Source organism: Aspergillus aculeatus (assembly GCF_001890905.1).
Source record: "Aspergillus aculeatus ATCC 16872 unplaced genomic scaffold ASPACscaffold_19, whole genome shotgun sequence".
Taxonomy (NCBI): Eukaryota; Fungi; Ascomycota; class Eurotiomycetes; order Eurotiales; family Aspergillaceae; genus Aspergillus; species Aspergillus aculeatus.
Genome location: NW_017962994.1, coordinates 388,585 through 401,525, shown reverse-complemented (window position 1 = coordinate 401,525; position 12,941 = coordinate 388,585). Strand labels below are relative to the sequence as shown.

At 54.2% G+C, this 12,941-nt stretch overlaps 4 protein-coding genes across 4 annotated transcripts; 1 reads left to right on the top strand and 3 right to left on the bottom strand.

Annotated features, from left to right (window-relative positions):
* Nucleotides 1-394: 394 nt before the first annotated feature.
* On the bottom strand, nt 395-1,655 carry ASPACDRAFT_35606 (glycosyltransferase family 32 protein; the record flags this gene model as incomplete). Its single annotated transcript, XM_020200138.1, has 2 exons — nt 395-1,100; nt 1,165-1,655. 2 exons carry the CDS (start codon nt 1,653-1,655, stop codon nt 395-397), a joined length of 1,197 nt encoding a protein of 398 aa, XP_020052042.1.
* Nucleotides 1,656-5,065: 3,410 nt separating this feature from the next.
* On the top strand, nt 5,066-6,443 carry ASPACDRAFT_126495 (uncharacterized protein; the record flags this gene model as incomplete). Its single annotated transcript, XM_020196941.1, has 2 exons — nt 5,066-5,558; nt 5,737-6,443. 2 exons carry the CDS (start codon nt 5,066-5,068, stop codon nt 6,441-6,443), a joined length of 1,200 nt encoding a protein of 399 aa, XP_020052041.1.
* A 1,672-nt stretch (nt 6,444-8,115) lies between these two features.
* ASPACDRAFT_47591 (uncharacterized protein) lies at nt 8,116-9,225 on the bottom strand (the record flags this gene model as incomplete). The annotated part of the gene is made up of 3 exons (XM_020201987.1): nt 8,116-8,241; nt 8,313-8,503; nt 8,610-9,225. The coding sequence occupies 3 exons, from the start codon at nt 9,223-9,225 to the stop codon at nt 8,116-8,118; spliced, it is 933 nt and encodes a 310-aa protein (XP_020052040.1).
* A 1,198-nt stretch (nt 9,226-10,423) lies between these two features.
* Nucleotides 10,424-11,843, bottom strand: ASPACDRAFT_47590 (carbohydrate-binding module family 50 protein; the record flags this gene model as incomplete). Its single annotated transcript, XM_020201986.1, has 2 exons — nt 10,424-11,596; nt 11,649-11,843. The coding sequence occupies 2 exons, from the start codon at nt 11,841-11,843 to the stop codon at nt 10,424-10,426; spliced, it is 1,368 nt and encodes a 455-aa protein (XP_020052039.1).
* Nucleotides 11,844-12,941: the final 1,098 nt, after the last annotated feature.

The window sequence follows — 12,941 nt, the reverse complement described above, 5'->3', positions numbered from 1 at the left end:
CTCACTGGCGGGTAGGCGGGTGGTGAATGGTAACAGACATTGTGGGGTCCAGAACCAGGCACCAGCGTTTCTGCACCCTATTTTCAGGGCCCAAAGCTTGTTTGCGGCTTTGAGCGGCCACTACCCATACGAACTGCCAACAGGATATGACGCATTGCATTCAGGGATGTCTCGGTTCGCGCGGATACCGTGGACGGGTCTGGGACTCGGAATCCCCTTCCGTTTGCGTGCATCTCCCGCAGCCCTAGTTTGTGGTTTGGATCCGGCAGAACACCAAGGCGTTCATTCTATTTGACACTGTACCAAACTGAAAAAAAAGCGCATTACAAAGACTATTGACATAACGATGATGAGCATAATCACACAACCCCCCCCACCGCCCACCGCTCCACCCTCACCACGAATGCGTACAATACGTGATGAAGTAACTCGGCCACGCCTCCACGTCGATTGCCCGCTTGCACGCCTCGGGATCGAACTGCGGGTTCTCGAACGCCGCCAAGCACGCGGAGAGCTGCTTGTCATCCTCCCAGCTGTACGGGTAGATCTGCTGCCGCGGCAGGATCACCATCTTATCCTGCACCACGACAGGCGCGCCGCTGCCCTTCCTCTGCAACTCGGGCACATCGTCCTCGTGGCCCTCCGGCCCACAGTACATCTCCCACCCGGGGGACCAGCGCCGCACCTTCCGGCACACATGCTTGCGGACGGTCTTCTCGTCGCCCTCAAAGTCCTCGTAATAGCGGTGCAGAAGGAACGACAAGGCCGTGGGGCCGGTCAGACTTTCCACCGAGCCATCCTCACTGCCGTTGGGGTTCTCGATGACGTGAATCACCGGCAGCAGCCAGAACGGGTGGCCGGGCGGCGACGCCATCCACCCGTTAGGCACGGCCGCAGGACCGTCCAGTCCCGCCTGGTGCGCCATGTGGCCCAGGAACGCCCGTTGCGTGAGCGTAGACGCGGCGTGCGGTGATGCCACCTTGACTTTCCCCGTCCACGAGCCGAGGAGGCTGCTGTGCGCCGCCCGGAGGGGGGTGTCGTGGCCGGCGAAGAGTGAGTCCACCGGTCGGAGGGCTTCGGTGTCGACGTCGGCGTACATTCTATTCATATATCAAACATCAGTAATCTGGCTCAGGAACACCCCGATAAAAAGTCAAGTCTCACCCTCCGAACAAGAACATGTACAGATTCCTCACGACGTCCGCCCGAAGAATCTCCTTGGGCAGACGCAGGTAGTCCTGCAGGAACCACGGGAAATGCGTCTCCACGAGCAGCCGGTTCGTCTCGTCATCCCAGAGGACATACTCCCAGTCCGAGTTCTGGGCCCGCATGGTCTGGACCCAGAACTGGGCGTTGTCGCTCATGTTGCTCCCGGCCGGGAACCAGGTCTGGTGGATGAGCTTGGGGATGGAGACGAGGTCCGACGAGCGCGGCAGCGAGATAAGCTCTCTCGCGGACAGGGAGCGGGCGTAGGAGGGAGAGGTGAAGGGGAGTTTGTGGTGTTGCGGGGGCTCATTGTTGGTGTTCGCATAGCCGTCCTGCCGGCTGGACGCTGGGATAATGGTGTAGATGCAGGCTATGACAACCGCGAAGGCGAGGGAGAGTTGCAGACGCCGCCGCGTGAACCATTGGCAGCCGGACCCTGATCGGATCATGGCTGCTGCATATGTCGATTGCTCGTGGTGCTTGGGGAGTTGGTGAAGCTAAAGTGCTTAGCTTGAGCCATTGCTCCTCTACGACGGGTTGGAGGGGGCCTTGTTGGTTTTGTTGTAGACTGGGTGCGAATCCCGATCGCGCGCAACCCATCGTCTTCGTCCGTCCACGTTGCTCTTCCGGTTTGGTCGCAATATGTCCATGGTTCTATTGCAGCCACCCGTCTTCTCTGGTCTGGGTCAGGGCTCTGCGGTAGGATTGGCTCGTAGGCCGGAAACGGCTACATGAAGCGCTACACATTCCTCGGCGACAGAACGGAGCGCAGATTCGCCTGGTAGCGTGCTATTGTTGGTCATAAAAGTTGGGGCACCTAGCTGTCAGAGCATGATACTTCGAAGTCATGACCTCTCACAGTGGGTAGAGATGATTAAGCTCTGATGATGGTGGTGTTCCATCATGTTCATAGCTCGGTATGTTGTTCACTTCTTTGTTGCCTTCTTCCGCCGTTGCCGCTTTGGGAAGGTGAGCCGGACGAGTCAGCCTCGGATGTTGCGCTCACCTTCTGAAAGTAACCTGACAGTAACAGTTCTTTGTCCTGCTTACTCGTGAATTCTATGCTTTTGAGTAGCAGTCAAGAATTTGGACTCTGAGAACTTAGTTACCAGGAACTCACACGTGCAACAGTGACACGTAGCACCTCCTCCATCAGCTTTACTAAGCAAAGTGTCCACTGGAATGTGTGTACCAACCATCAATCGTTACTAACAAAGGAATTGAAGTTTGCCACTTCGCTGGTGACATCGAACCCTTTTAGTTTCAAACGAAACATAAACCAAAAGACAAGCCAAACTGCCCGTCATTTCTCTTGAGGCTTGCAATTCTCCCTGGTGTCGGCCTGGACCAACACGCAACGGCAAGATATGAGTTTCAGAGTATAGTACTTGGCCCCAGCTGAGTATCACAACCACGAGAAAGAGTGCGAGCACATTGGAAGTTAGGAATGTGCTAGTGCAGCGAAGCCAGAATCTTGACAGGTCTCACAGGATAAGGCATATTACAATATTGTTAGGTAGTGGTCTTCCAAAATCCCCTGTCATCTCGACCTCAGTCGTGTACCGCGCAGGTCACGACTACATTTCCACTTCACAGCCGCCAGTCAGACATATCAGAAAGGTTATGTGACGGTCCATCTTGTGGCAGATTCCAGCGGATGGAGAGGCGATCCCAGCGAGTTGTTTCTTGGAGAAACGCCAATATCCTCAATCAACCAAGTAGCTAGACTTAGAGTTAGAGGTGAAGTGGCGAAGAAAGTCACAAACCTGCCCAGTGGGAGGGCTTACCATCTTTCATTTTCTCCTTCATCCCAGGCAGGTTATCTATCGATCCATCTCCATGGATAAATCCACAACGGACCGTCTCTTTAGACTAACCGTTAGCTTTTCCGCATAACCTGGGCAGTAGGGATTGCTGGGGCACTAGTTCTTTGGATTTCTAATAAGAAGCCACAACTTACAACCACGCTTCCTCGAAGGCTCCCCTCAAAAGAGTCTCGCTCATCACGGGGCATTCGACCTGAAAAAAAGCGTATCCCCCTGATTAGACCTCGATAGCCTCTCCGTCAAGATACTTAGCTTGTACCCTCCCGGGACCCATTCGTCAACTGTCTGTTGGTCTTTCTTCCAGGACAGTAAAGAAGGAGTGCTGGAGCGGCCAGCGCTTGTTAGAAAGGCTAATGCTTCAATTTCTGAACTGAAAGCTATAGGAGTTTCCGACGTGGCTTGCTTGGCACGAACTGCAGGCTTCTTCGTCGCGGTTCTCCACCACGGAATCCTGCCATCAATATCAACATGTATGGTTCTCTCTTGCAGCACTATCTGCAGGGAATACTGACTGTAGACTAATTTTGACGACTGCAGTCGGTGGTCCCTTTCATATACCTTCGAGCAAGAGAACGCCCCACATGGCTCGGATTGAATACCCAAAGCCTCACAGTCCTCCTGAGACTCATGATAACTATGTTCGCTAACTTTGCTTTCCAACCTCCAACCTCCAAACTGAACCAATGGGGAAGGATGTTTCCGTGCCGAGGAAATCATCCTCATCGAACCAGGTGATGTCGTCTGATTCGATAGCCATGCTGACATAGTGTTCCGGAAAAAGCGAACTGAGATTCCTGTAGTCTATGTTTGGCAAAGATACTGAGAGCTCATACAGAGAGGGGTAAGAACAGTAATGGCGCTATTAATCGAAGGAAACCTTTGAACAGTTGGCATCTTATGTACGGAGTACAGCACTTACCTCGAAGGTGAGGTAAACTTAATCCGTCTGCCGGCGCTTCGTCAGCCAATTATGTTCTGCAAACTCCCAGAGCCTTGCATTGAAGCAGGCAATCCATTGGATGCCTGGGCAAGTGGTCGAACGGGGCTGGAACCTACTAGGCAGTACAGCGAGCTGTCATATTGGGTCTAGTCACCTTAGTAAGATCAACAGCAGTTCTTAGTTTATTCGATTCTTTATCTCTATTCCCTATTTGGCTTGCCGAATTACCATTCAACGTCTTCACAGAGAATCTCAAGGTATGGTCTCGTGACCGAGCATGCAAAAATATCCTTTGCGAACAATCTCAGCCGGCTTCTAGGCCTTATCTTCTCAAGGCAAGGCCATATCCTTCGTGACATACAGCGTCGTTGTCTCCACGTATCTCCACGTGTCTCCATGTGGCTGCCGATGCCTCAATCGGAGAGGCGGCTTGTCCGTCTCCGCAATGGCACCATTTCTACAAGGTTCTGGACCCAAGGGTGTTTAGATCTGTAGAAAGGAAGAAAGTTCTGGATGTCTTATTTTCGTTGAGCCAAGTCTCAGCTCAACATCTCGGCAACGGAGTGCCTATGCGGTCTTGTGAGTCAACAGCCCCCATTGGCCCATGATTAGAGTTCGAGCCTCATAACCACTTGGCTTGAACCTTCTCATGCACTTCATTGTCGTCTCATCTCATGATGCCTGAGCGCTTCGGAGTAGCGGACTTTTCGAGCACATCCTCTCGGAGTTTTGCGATCCTGTTCGTGTTAGGGGGCGCACTAATGCACGTGCTCCCGAACCGACTCTCAGCAACCCTAAGCGGCTGCCATGGCCCCCAATGTTCCCAGGTACAACCTCAATCTTGGCTTATAGAAGCTGCGATTGCTCATACTCTTGTCGCTAGTATATAAACTGGAGGATGCATCCACGATTATGGCTCAATATCCTTCACAAACCTCATGAATCAACGACTTGTCTTCTCATTCCAGCGTCTGTCCTGTTAGCACTATTGCCGTCTATAGAATTATACCCACTGCTTTTGTCCAATCATTTTTCGATCAAGAACATAGATTTCCATTGAACCAACCCGAATCACATATACCCAAAGTCCGCAATGTTCGACCTCTCCAAATTCCAAGACGACATCGGCCAACTGGCCGGCCTCAAAACCTACACCCACCTCTTACTATCATTCCCCATCCCAGACCGACACGCCCAAAGGGCAGCCATCACCGCCCTATACACAGCCACCGGAACTCTCATCTCCGAATTCCCTTGGCTAGCAGCCGAGGTCGTGCACGAGGGCCGGACCCCCGGCAACTCAGGCACCTTCCGACTACAGTCGTGTCCCGAGTTCAGCCAGCCGGAAGACCTCGTCATCGTGCGCGATGCCTCGAGCATCTGCCCGTCCTACCAAGAGATTTGCGCCGCGCGAGGGCCATGCTCAATGCTGCCCGTCAGCGCGCTGGGACCCGTGGTCTCATTCCCGGAGCGATACGAAGACTCGAGCATCGAGCCGGCGCGCATCTTCATCATGCAAGCCAACTTCATCGAGGGCGGGCTCCTCCTCGACCTGGCCGCGCAGCACAACTTCATCGACGGCGGAGGTCTCTTCCAATGCGCGCGGCTGCTGGCCAAAGCCTTGCGCCACGAGCCCTTCACGGCCACCGAACTGAGCCAGGGCAACCGCGATCGCCGCACGATCATCCCGCTGCTCCACCCCTCCGAGCCCATGCTCGACCACTCCCACCTCCGCCGCCCCACCATCCCCCAGATCCCTGCCAGCTCCCCGCGCCCCAGCCAGCTGGCACTTCTTCCAAGTCCCCGCCAAACAAATGACGCAGATCAAGCAGCGCGCCAACACGGAACTAGCTTCCTCCTCCCTCCACAAGCTCATCCCCCTCGTCTCCACCAACGACTCCCTCTGCGCCTTCCTCTGGAAACGCATCGCCGCGGCCCGCCGCCGCCAGAGGCCGCAGCCGGCGCACAGGCGCACCAAATTCTCGCGCGCCGTCGACAGCCGCCGCGCCATGGACGTCTCCCCGGAGTACATGGGCCAGATGGGGTACAACGCGTCGACGCGGGTCAGCTACGGGGACCTCGACGCGATGACCCTGGGCGAGACGGCGGGCGTGCTGCGGGCGCAGGTGCGCGAGGTCAACCACGCGTACGCCGTGCGCAGCTGGGCCACCTTCATCGCGCAGGAGCCCGACAAGTCGACCATCATGTTCGGCGGCGACTTCGACCCCGAGACGGACGTTGGGGTGTCCTCGTTGGCGCATACGGAGCTGTACAGTTGTGGGTTTGGGGATGTATTGGGCCACCCCTCGCTGGTGCGGCGGCCGACCTCGGCGCCGTTCGAGGGGTGCGTGTATTTCTGGTCGCGCACGGAGAATGGTGATCTGGGCGTCATGGCGTGTTTAAATGAGGGGGATGTCCGGGCGTTGAGGCGAGATCGGGACTGGGGGCGGCATGTGGAGTATATTGGATAGAGATGAATCAAAAAACTTTTATATCATGAACATTGATGCGTGTTGCCCGATATGTATGCTATCTCACTAGTCGATAGCAAGCTGATTGCGAGGGATTGGCCGAATTCTGTATGTATAATAATTCGAGGATATCGTGACGTTGATTATGCAGCTGAGATCGTTCATGATGGGTCCGATGATACAAGACTCGCGGCAGATACTCGCTTGCTATACTCTTGTGGAGAGTCTCGTGGGCACGCCATGCGGATACCAGCAAAGTGATGGAAGAGACCGTTATTCACCTGTACGCCAGTATTCTCCGACATCATCGAGATGGATCGTGCTTGACGGCTTAGCCTTGGGAAGAGGATATGGACCAGTGTTCCGGTTCCCGACCTTGCCACCGGCTGTTGCTGCTTCGAACGAGCATTGAAAAAGAAGATCAGGCTATCAAGATTCGGGTCAATCTTGACCAGAGTCTTCGTCTGAGCGAACAGGCGGAGGCATTGCTTGCTGGCATTGAAAGCAATGCAGCACTAAGCTATGTGATGACCGAGCGAGGGGCCTTCAGCTTCAGGCCAGGACGGTTCTTCGGCGCCAGCCACAGTCGAGTGCCCCGCCTTCCTGGCCGTGCGTGATAACTGGATGGTGACTGGTGCACGGAGACGTCTAGGCTGCCGCCGGAGTACCAGGGGGTCTGGGCTTCGCATGGAAGGGTACTTTACATTGGGAGCAAGTTAGGTCGGGTGCTTAGGTTTGTGCTCCCGGAATGATCCTGGGTTGTCTTCGAGATCTTGCTTGATTGACGCGGACAATTTGGTTTCACAAGTCACACATTCGTCCTTGGGCACATTATTTTCTGTTGTTTTTTTTTTCCCCGGACATTCCGCCTTGGGTGCTGGGTCATATATATGCCTTTCCAGGATCAAATTCTACTCCCGTTGTAGGGTAAACCTCGAGACAACTAGTTGAGGAAGTCAAGCGGTACATCCAAGGATAAGCTGCTGAAACTCGAGCCTTGTACATCGTTACTTCTGCTGGAAGCCGTGGTTACCATCTGTTTGCCCTTGACCTTTTCCTAAAACAACGACAGCTGGCATTTCGCCCGGGCCGCAAATGCCCGCACTTCTATGAACAAACCACCCCGCTGAGTCGAACAATCAGATAACACAAGATAATCAAAGGCCATGTGCAGTCCCAAGCAACACGTCCAGCGTCCTGCAGCCCTGCAAGTGGATTTTCGCGATTGCTTTGACATCTCGACGCAGGCAGCGATGTGATTGGACCCCTCCCGGCAGACCCATGTCGTCAGGTACCAAATAACACGCTCAGGAGCCTCAGCCTTGAAAGTGGATTTTCGTGATCAGTTGACATGTCGACGGAGGCAGTGATGTGATTGGATAGATCCAGGTGAATCCCTGTCGTCGCGTACCAAGCAACACGTCCACTGGCGGTTTCAGCCTTAAATGTGGATTTTCGTGATGCTTTCAACATCTCGACGGGGACAGGCTAGGTGCCTCAGGTGATGAGAAGCGTGGTAGGTAAGCTGCTCTCAGTGAGGATACAGGGCCAGACTATATTCTTACCAAGTGTGTAGCCCAGTAACTTTATACTTCAGCCTAAGCTTAATGACGATACAACTCCCTCATCCCTTTTCATCCCACCATGTATATATCCAGGTGGATCTCCTGAACTAAAAAGCCGGATCAAACCGCAACAGCCGCTCCCAGGTCTCCTCCGAAGCGGCCTTCCACTCCGCCGCCCGGAAATCATACGGCCAGCCGTACTGTTCCTGCAGTGTTCTCTTAATCCGAGGATACTGCCCTGCAAATTAGTATCGCGATTGCAGGAAGAAGCAAGAAGCGAGAAAGGGGAGGGGGGGCAACACACCACCTCGCCCGAATCCAGAACCCAGTAGCCCCGCGCCCCGCTGTGGCCACAGGGAATCATCTGCAGAGCCCGCAGCTTCTCCAGATGCTCCGACAAAAAGGTCGGGGCGTGGTGGGCGTGATACGCGCGCAAGTCAGTGGCGTCGTCGCCGCTGGGCGGGAGCCCATCCCACTCCCAGACTCGGATGGTATCTACGTATCATATCCGAATCAACCACTCGACTCTCCCCAAACAGCCTCTACCAAGGAATAAAGACATGAGAAAGTGGGAGGGGGGAAGGGGAGGAGGGGGACTTACTCTCCTCCACATCCAAAACCAAACACTCCCCTTCATCCGCGAAACAGCTCAGCGCGATCTCATGCGGGCGCAAGACATCCCCTCGCAGCTCGTCGACATGCCCGTACCGCTTGGGATCCCGGCCGCCGCGGATCTCCTCGTCCTCGAGGTAGACGAAGGCGCGCGAGAGCGGGGTGATCGGGACTGTTTCGGCGAGCCGCGAGGTCAGGGGGTAGGGCAGGCGCTTCATCAGCGAGATCACGGCGGGGTCGAGATGCAGGGCCGCGCAGAGGGGCTCGTTGATCGCGTGGCCGGCTCCTTCGGCCGGGGGCCAGATGAGTTCATCCGGGGTGATGTAGTTGAGTTTCTGGTAGGTGCGGTAGATTTCGGTGATGAGTGCGACGAGGGTGGTTTCGTTGTAGGGGAGGCGGGGGCCGGGGATGTCTATCGCGAGGTCTGCTTGGTCTTGCTTTGAGGGGTCTGGTCCTGGGGGGTGGGGGATGGGAGCTGCTCGAAGGCGGTTTTGGGGACGTCTTTGGCGCCAATGGGATAGGATTATGAAGATGGCGTAGGTTAGGATGAGAAGGTGGAGCCATCCGAGGAGGGAGTCGGGGAGATGCAGTTTACAGGATGGCATTCTTGGGGGTATGTTTGGTTGGGCGGAATCGGAGAACTGTCACATCCTTCAAAGTAAGCAGATTGAGGGGCAAGACTAGAGATTGGCGTGTGTGTGGCGACCTTCATGGCTAGTTCGGCTATATTCGAGAGAGATGAATGTACTAGAGCAGCGCAGGACGGTAGATAAGGGTTTGTCGGGGACGTGGATAAGTGAATAGTCAATTCAGGAACGTCAGGCTACCCAGAGGAAATAGCGAAGAACCACCGGGGTGGGCGGTGAGCAGCAGCCTGACCAGCAGACCGCTGACAGGTATAATTGAGTACATTATAGTACAGTACAGTACCGCGGCGGTAACATCCATTATCCGTAATTGGTAACTTATGGGCTAATAGGGGACTTATTAGGGTAAGTTATAGTCTCCCGCTCCTTGCAGGTTCAGTGTTCCAACGAGCATTTCATGTTTCTCTTCTGACGAGAACATAAGTCGGATGCACCAACGTCAATGTGTGAAAGCTCTGAGCAACCGAATCAAGAGCCAGATTACCTTCGCCGCACGTTCCACAGCTCAGGATAAATCTCTGCACCCCTCACCATTTTAGCCTCCAGGCCTCGGTTTGGATTGGTCTGTTCGGATCCGCTAAGATATAGTTTGGATAAACTAGTGTATGGGGGCCAAAACAATTCGGTTCCGATGCAGGATGCAGGAGTCGTGCAGGAACGTCAAACTTAAGATTGAGCCACGAGGGGCGGCTGGATACGAGGTGCTAGTTAATCTAATCTCCGACAAAGAGGGGTTAGTAGGGACCATGGATTTTCAATAGTGCAGTTGCCGGATGACCTTCGGGAGGCTTAGATTGGATTGTACTGTCCGAATCTGGTATGTGATTGCGAAAGATTAAAAGAGTTGCAACGCTAAATCTAAGATATCTAGGTGGCTGATAATTGAAGGGAAAAATAAAAAAAATAAAAACAAAACAAGCTCTGATGTTGCCGGGTCCTGTGTTGGTGCAGATATTCTACATGAAGTATCAATTGAGCAAAAAGTCCCTTTTGACAACCTAAACGTGTTCAGAAACCGACTTCGAAGATATATATAGAGTAAGATGTGAGAATGCATGAGCCGCATACCCGAATGACCTGTTCGCAGTTTCAAGGTTAAAATACATTGGGGGCCAAAACCTAGAACGGTTGTGGGTACAATAACTTCAGGATCGAACTACAAGATTCCTACGCAAATATAGGTTTCGGTCCACAAATCCGTGCAATCCGTCCCAATGGCCGGGTTCCACTCCTCCAATTCAGCCACGGTGACCCCCTCCGCGCTCGCGATGCTCGAGCAGCCGTCCCCAGTGACCACGTAGTAGAAGGAATCGCAGTCCGACACCATGCCCGTCTGGATCGGTGTGGGGGTCGTGACTCCGTTACCGGTTGTCGTCGCCGTCGTCGTCGTCGCAGTGGCAGTGGCAGTGTCTCCCTCTATTCCGACGCACACATAATCGCCCACGTCCAGGTCCGCGCAGCTGCTACTGACAGCAGGGTTCCAGGCGTAGAAATCAGTCAGTGCGATTCCCGCGTCGGACGCAATGACCGAGCAGGTATCTCCGGTGACCACGAGATGAAACGCATCGCAGGTCGCGGTCATACCCGTCTGAATCGGGGCGGGCGTGACGATGCCAGTGCCGCTGCTGGTGGCGGTGGCCGAGGTTACAATCCCAGTCGCCCCGATGCACACATAATCACCAACATCGAGGTCAGCGCAACTGCTACCAACCGCAGGGTTCCAGGCGTAGAAGTCAGACAGTGCGATTCCCGCATCGGACGCAATGGCTGCGCACGTGTCTCCGGAGATGACGAGGTGAAACGCGTCGCAGGTGGCGGTCATGCCCGTCTGAATTGGCGCAGGCGTAACAATGCCAGTACCGCTGCTGGTGACCGTGGCTGTTGCTGCTGTAGAGGAGATTGCACTCCCCGTTGCCCCGATGCACACATAATCACCGATATCGAGGTCCGCGCAGCTGCTACCAACCGCAGGGTTCCAGGCGTAGAAGTCAGACAGTGCGATGCCCGCATCGGACGCAATGGCCGCGCACGTGTCTCCGGAGACCACGAGGTAGAACTCATCGCATGTGGCGGTCATGCCCGTTTGGATGGGCGAGGGCGTGGTGATTCCCGCGCTCGCCACGGTCGCAGATCCGGTCGTGGAAGCAGAGATGGTGCTTGTGATCAAAGTACTCGCGACAGATGAAGTGGATGCCTGCGATGTTGTGGACGAGGTCGACGAGGTTGATGAGGACGAAGTGGTCCCGAAGGTCTCAAAGTTGATGTCCACGCAGTAGTCATAACCCGCAACCAGGTTGCAGTCGGTGTACAGTAGCGAGAGGTAGGGATTCTATTTTCATGTGTCAGACCATGCACGTCGCGGGATGCAAGAGTTGACCTACCCATGCAAGAAAATCCTCTTCGGTGATCGAGTATGTGGCCTCGATGTCGGCACAGGTCAAGCCGGTCGTGTAGGTAACCCATTCACTGCAGTCTGAGTTCGCCCCGGGGAATGCGGTGCCAGAGGGGGCGATCAAGTATCCAGCAGTGAGACGGCTCGCCACCAGAACTGATGCGATAAGTGTGATAAAAGCCATTTTGGTTGAGAAAGCGACCAGCAAGGGTGCAGGAGACTTGATCGACGACTGCCGAGCGAAAAGATGAACAGGCGTATCGTTTATATAGAGCCTAAGAAGGAGGGTGGCTCAGTCAAACACACACTGCACCTCCTGGTATTGTTCAATATGCAAACCTTTCCACTATGCCACTACTAAACGATGGCTCGAGTAGTGGGTAAATTACTAGGTCAGTTGCAAGGAACAGTACTAGGAACAGTACTAGGAACAGTACTAGGAACAGTACTAGGAACAGTACTAGGAACAGTACTAGGAACAGTACTAGGAACAGTACTAGGAACAGTACTAGGAACAGTACTAGGAACAGTACTAGGAACAGTACTAGGAACAGTACTAGGAACAGTACTAGGAACAGTACTAGGAACAGTCCTAGTAACTTCTTGGCACTCAGGGCCGGCATTGACTGCCTGACTCGGCATAGTCTCCCCCTGCCAAGCTGCAATACAATAAGCGAAGCTCTGCTAAGCTCGCTAAGCGCGGAGCCCCAACGGCAGCCAAGAGCCAACCATAGTCTATGCTAGAATGACAAGGAGGCAAAAGCATCCTGGGCATCCTGGGCATCCTGCAGGACGGAGCTAGCCTCAATGTTAGTCCCAGAGCTAGCGATATATGGAATACATGGTTGATCGATTGTCTGATCTCTCAATTTTTCACGGCACGTGGAATAGGCAATTTGGGGGCCAAAGACTAAATTTCTTTCGGTCTAACTTCATTTCTAACTCGGCGAATGCCTCGTGGTTTGCCGAAGTCGCGTGAAGGCGGGGCAGATATATGCATGCCGCTGGCTCAAGTCTGCTCCTGCAATAGTAGCCAAAGCATAGGTTCCACCCGGAAAATGAAAAGAGAGGATAGCCTTGCGTTGGTCCAGTATGGATTGATTGTGTTGCGTAAGTCAACTTACAGACGATGGCGTCTGGTGTGGTTATGTGGTGCTTTAGCGTTGCGTCGAGTAATGTCCTCTGAGGCGGTGTTAGTATCTACAGCCTTGACGGCGGAGGGGTGTGCGCGAGATGAGGCGACTTTGAGGATGGTATAAAGCGAGAGCATTGCCCGCTGCAC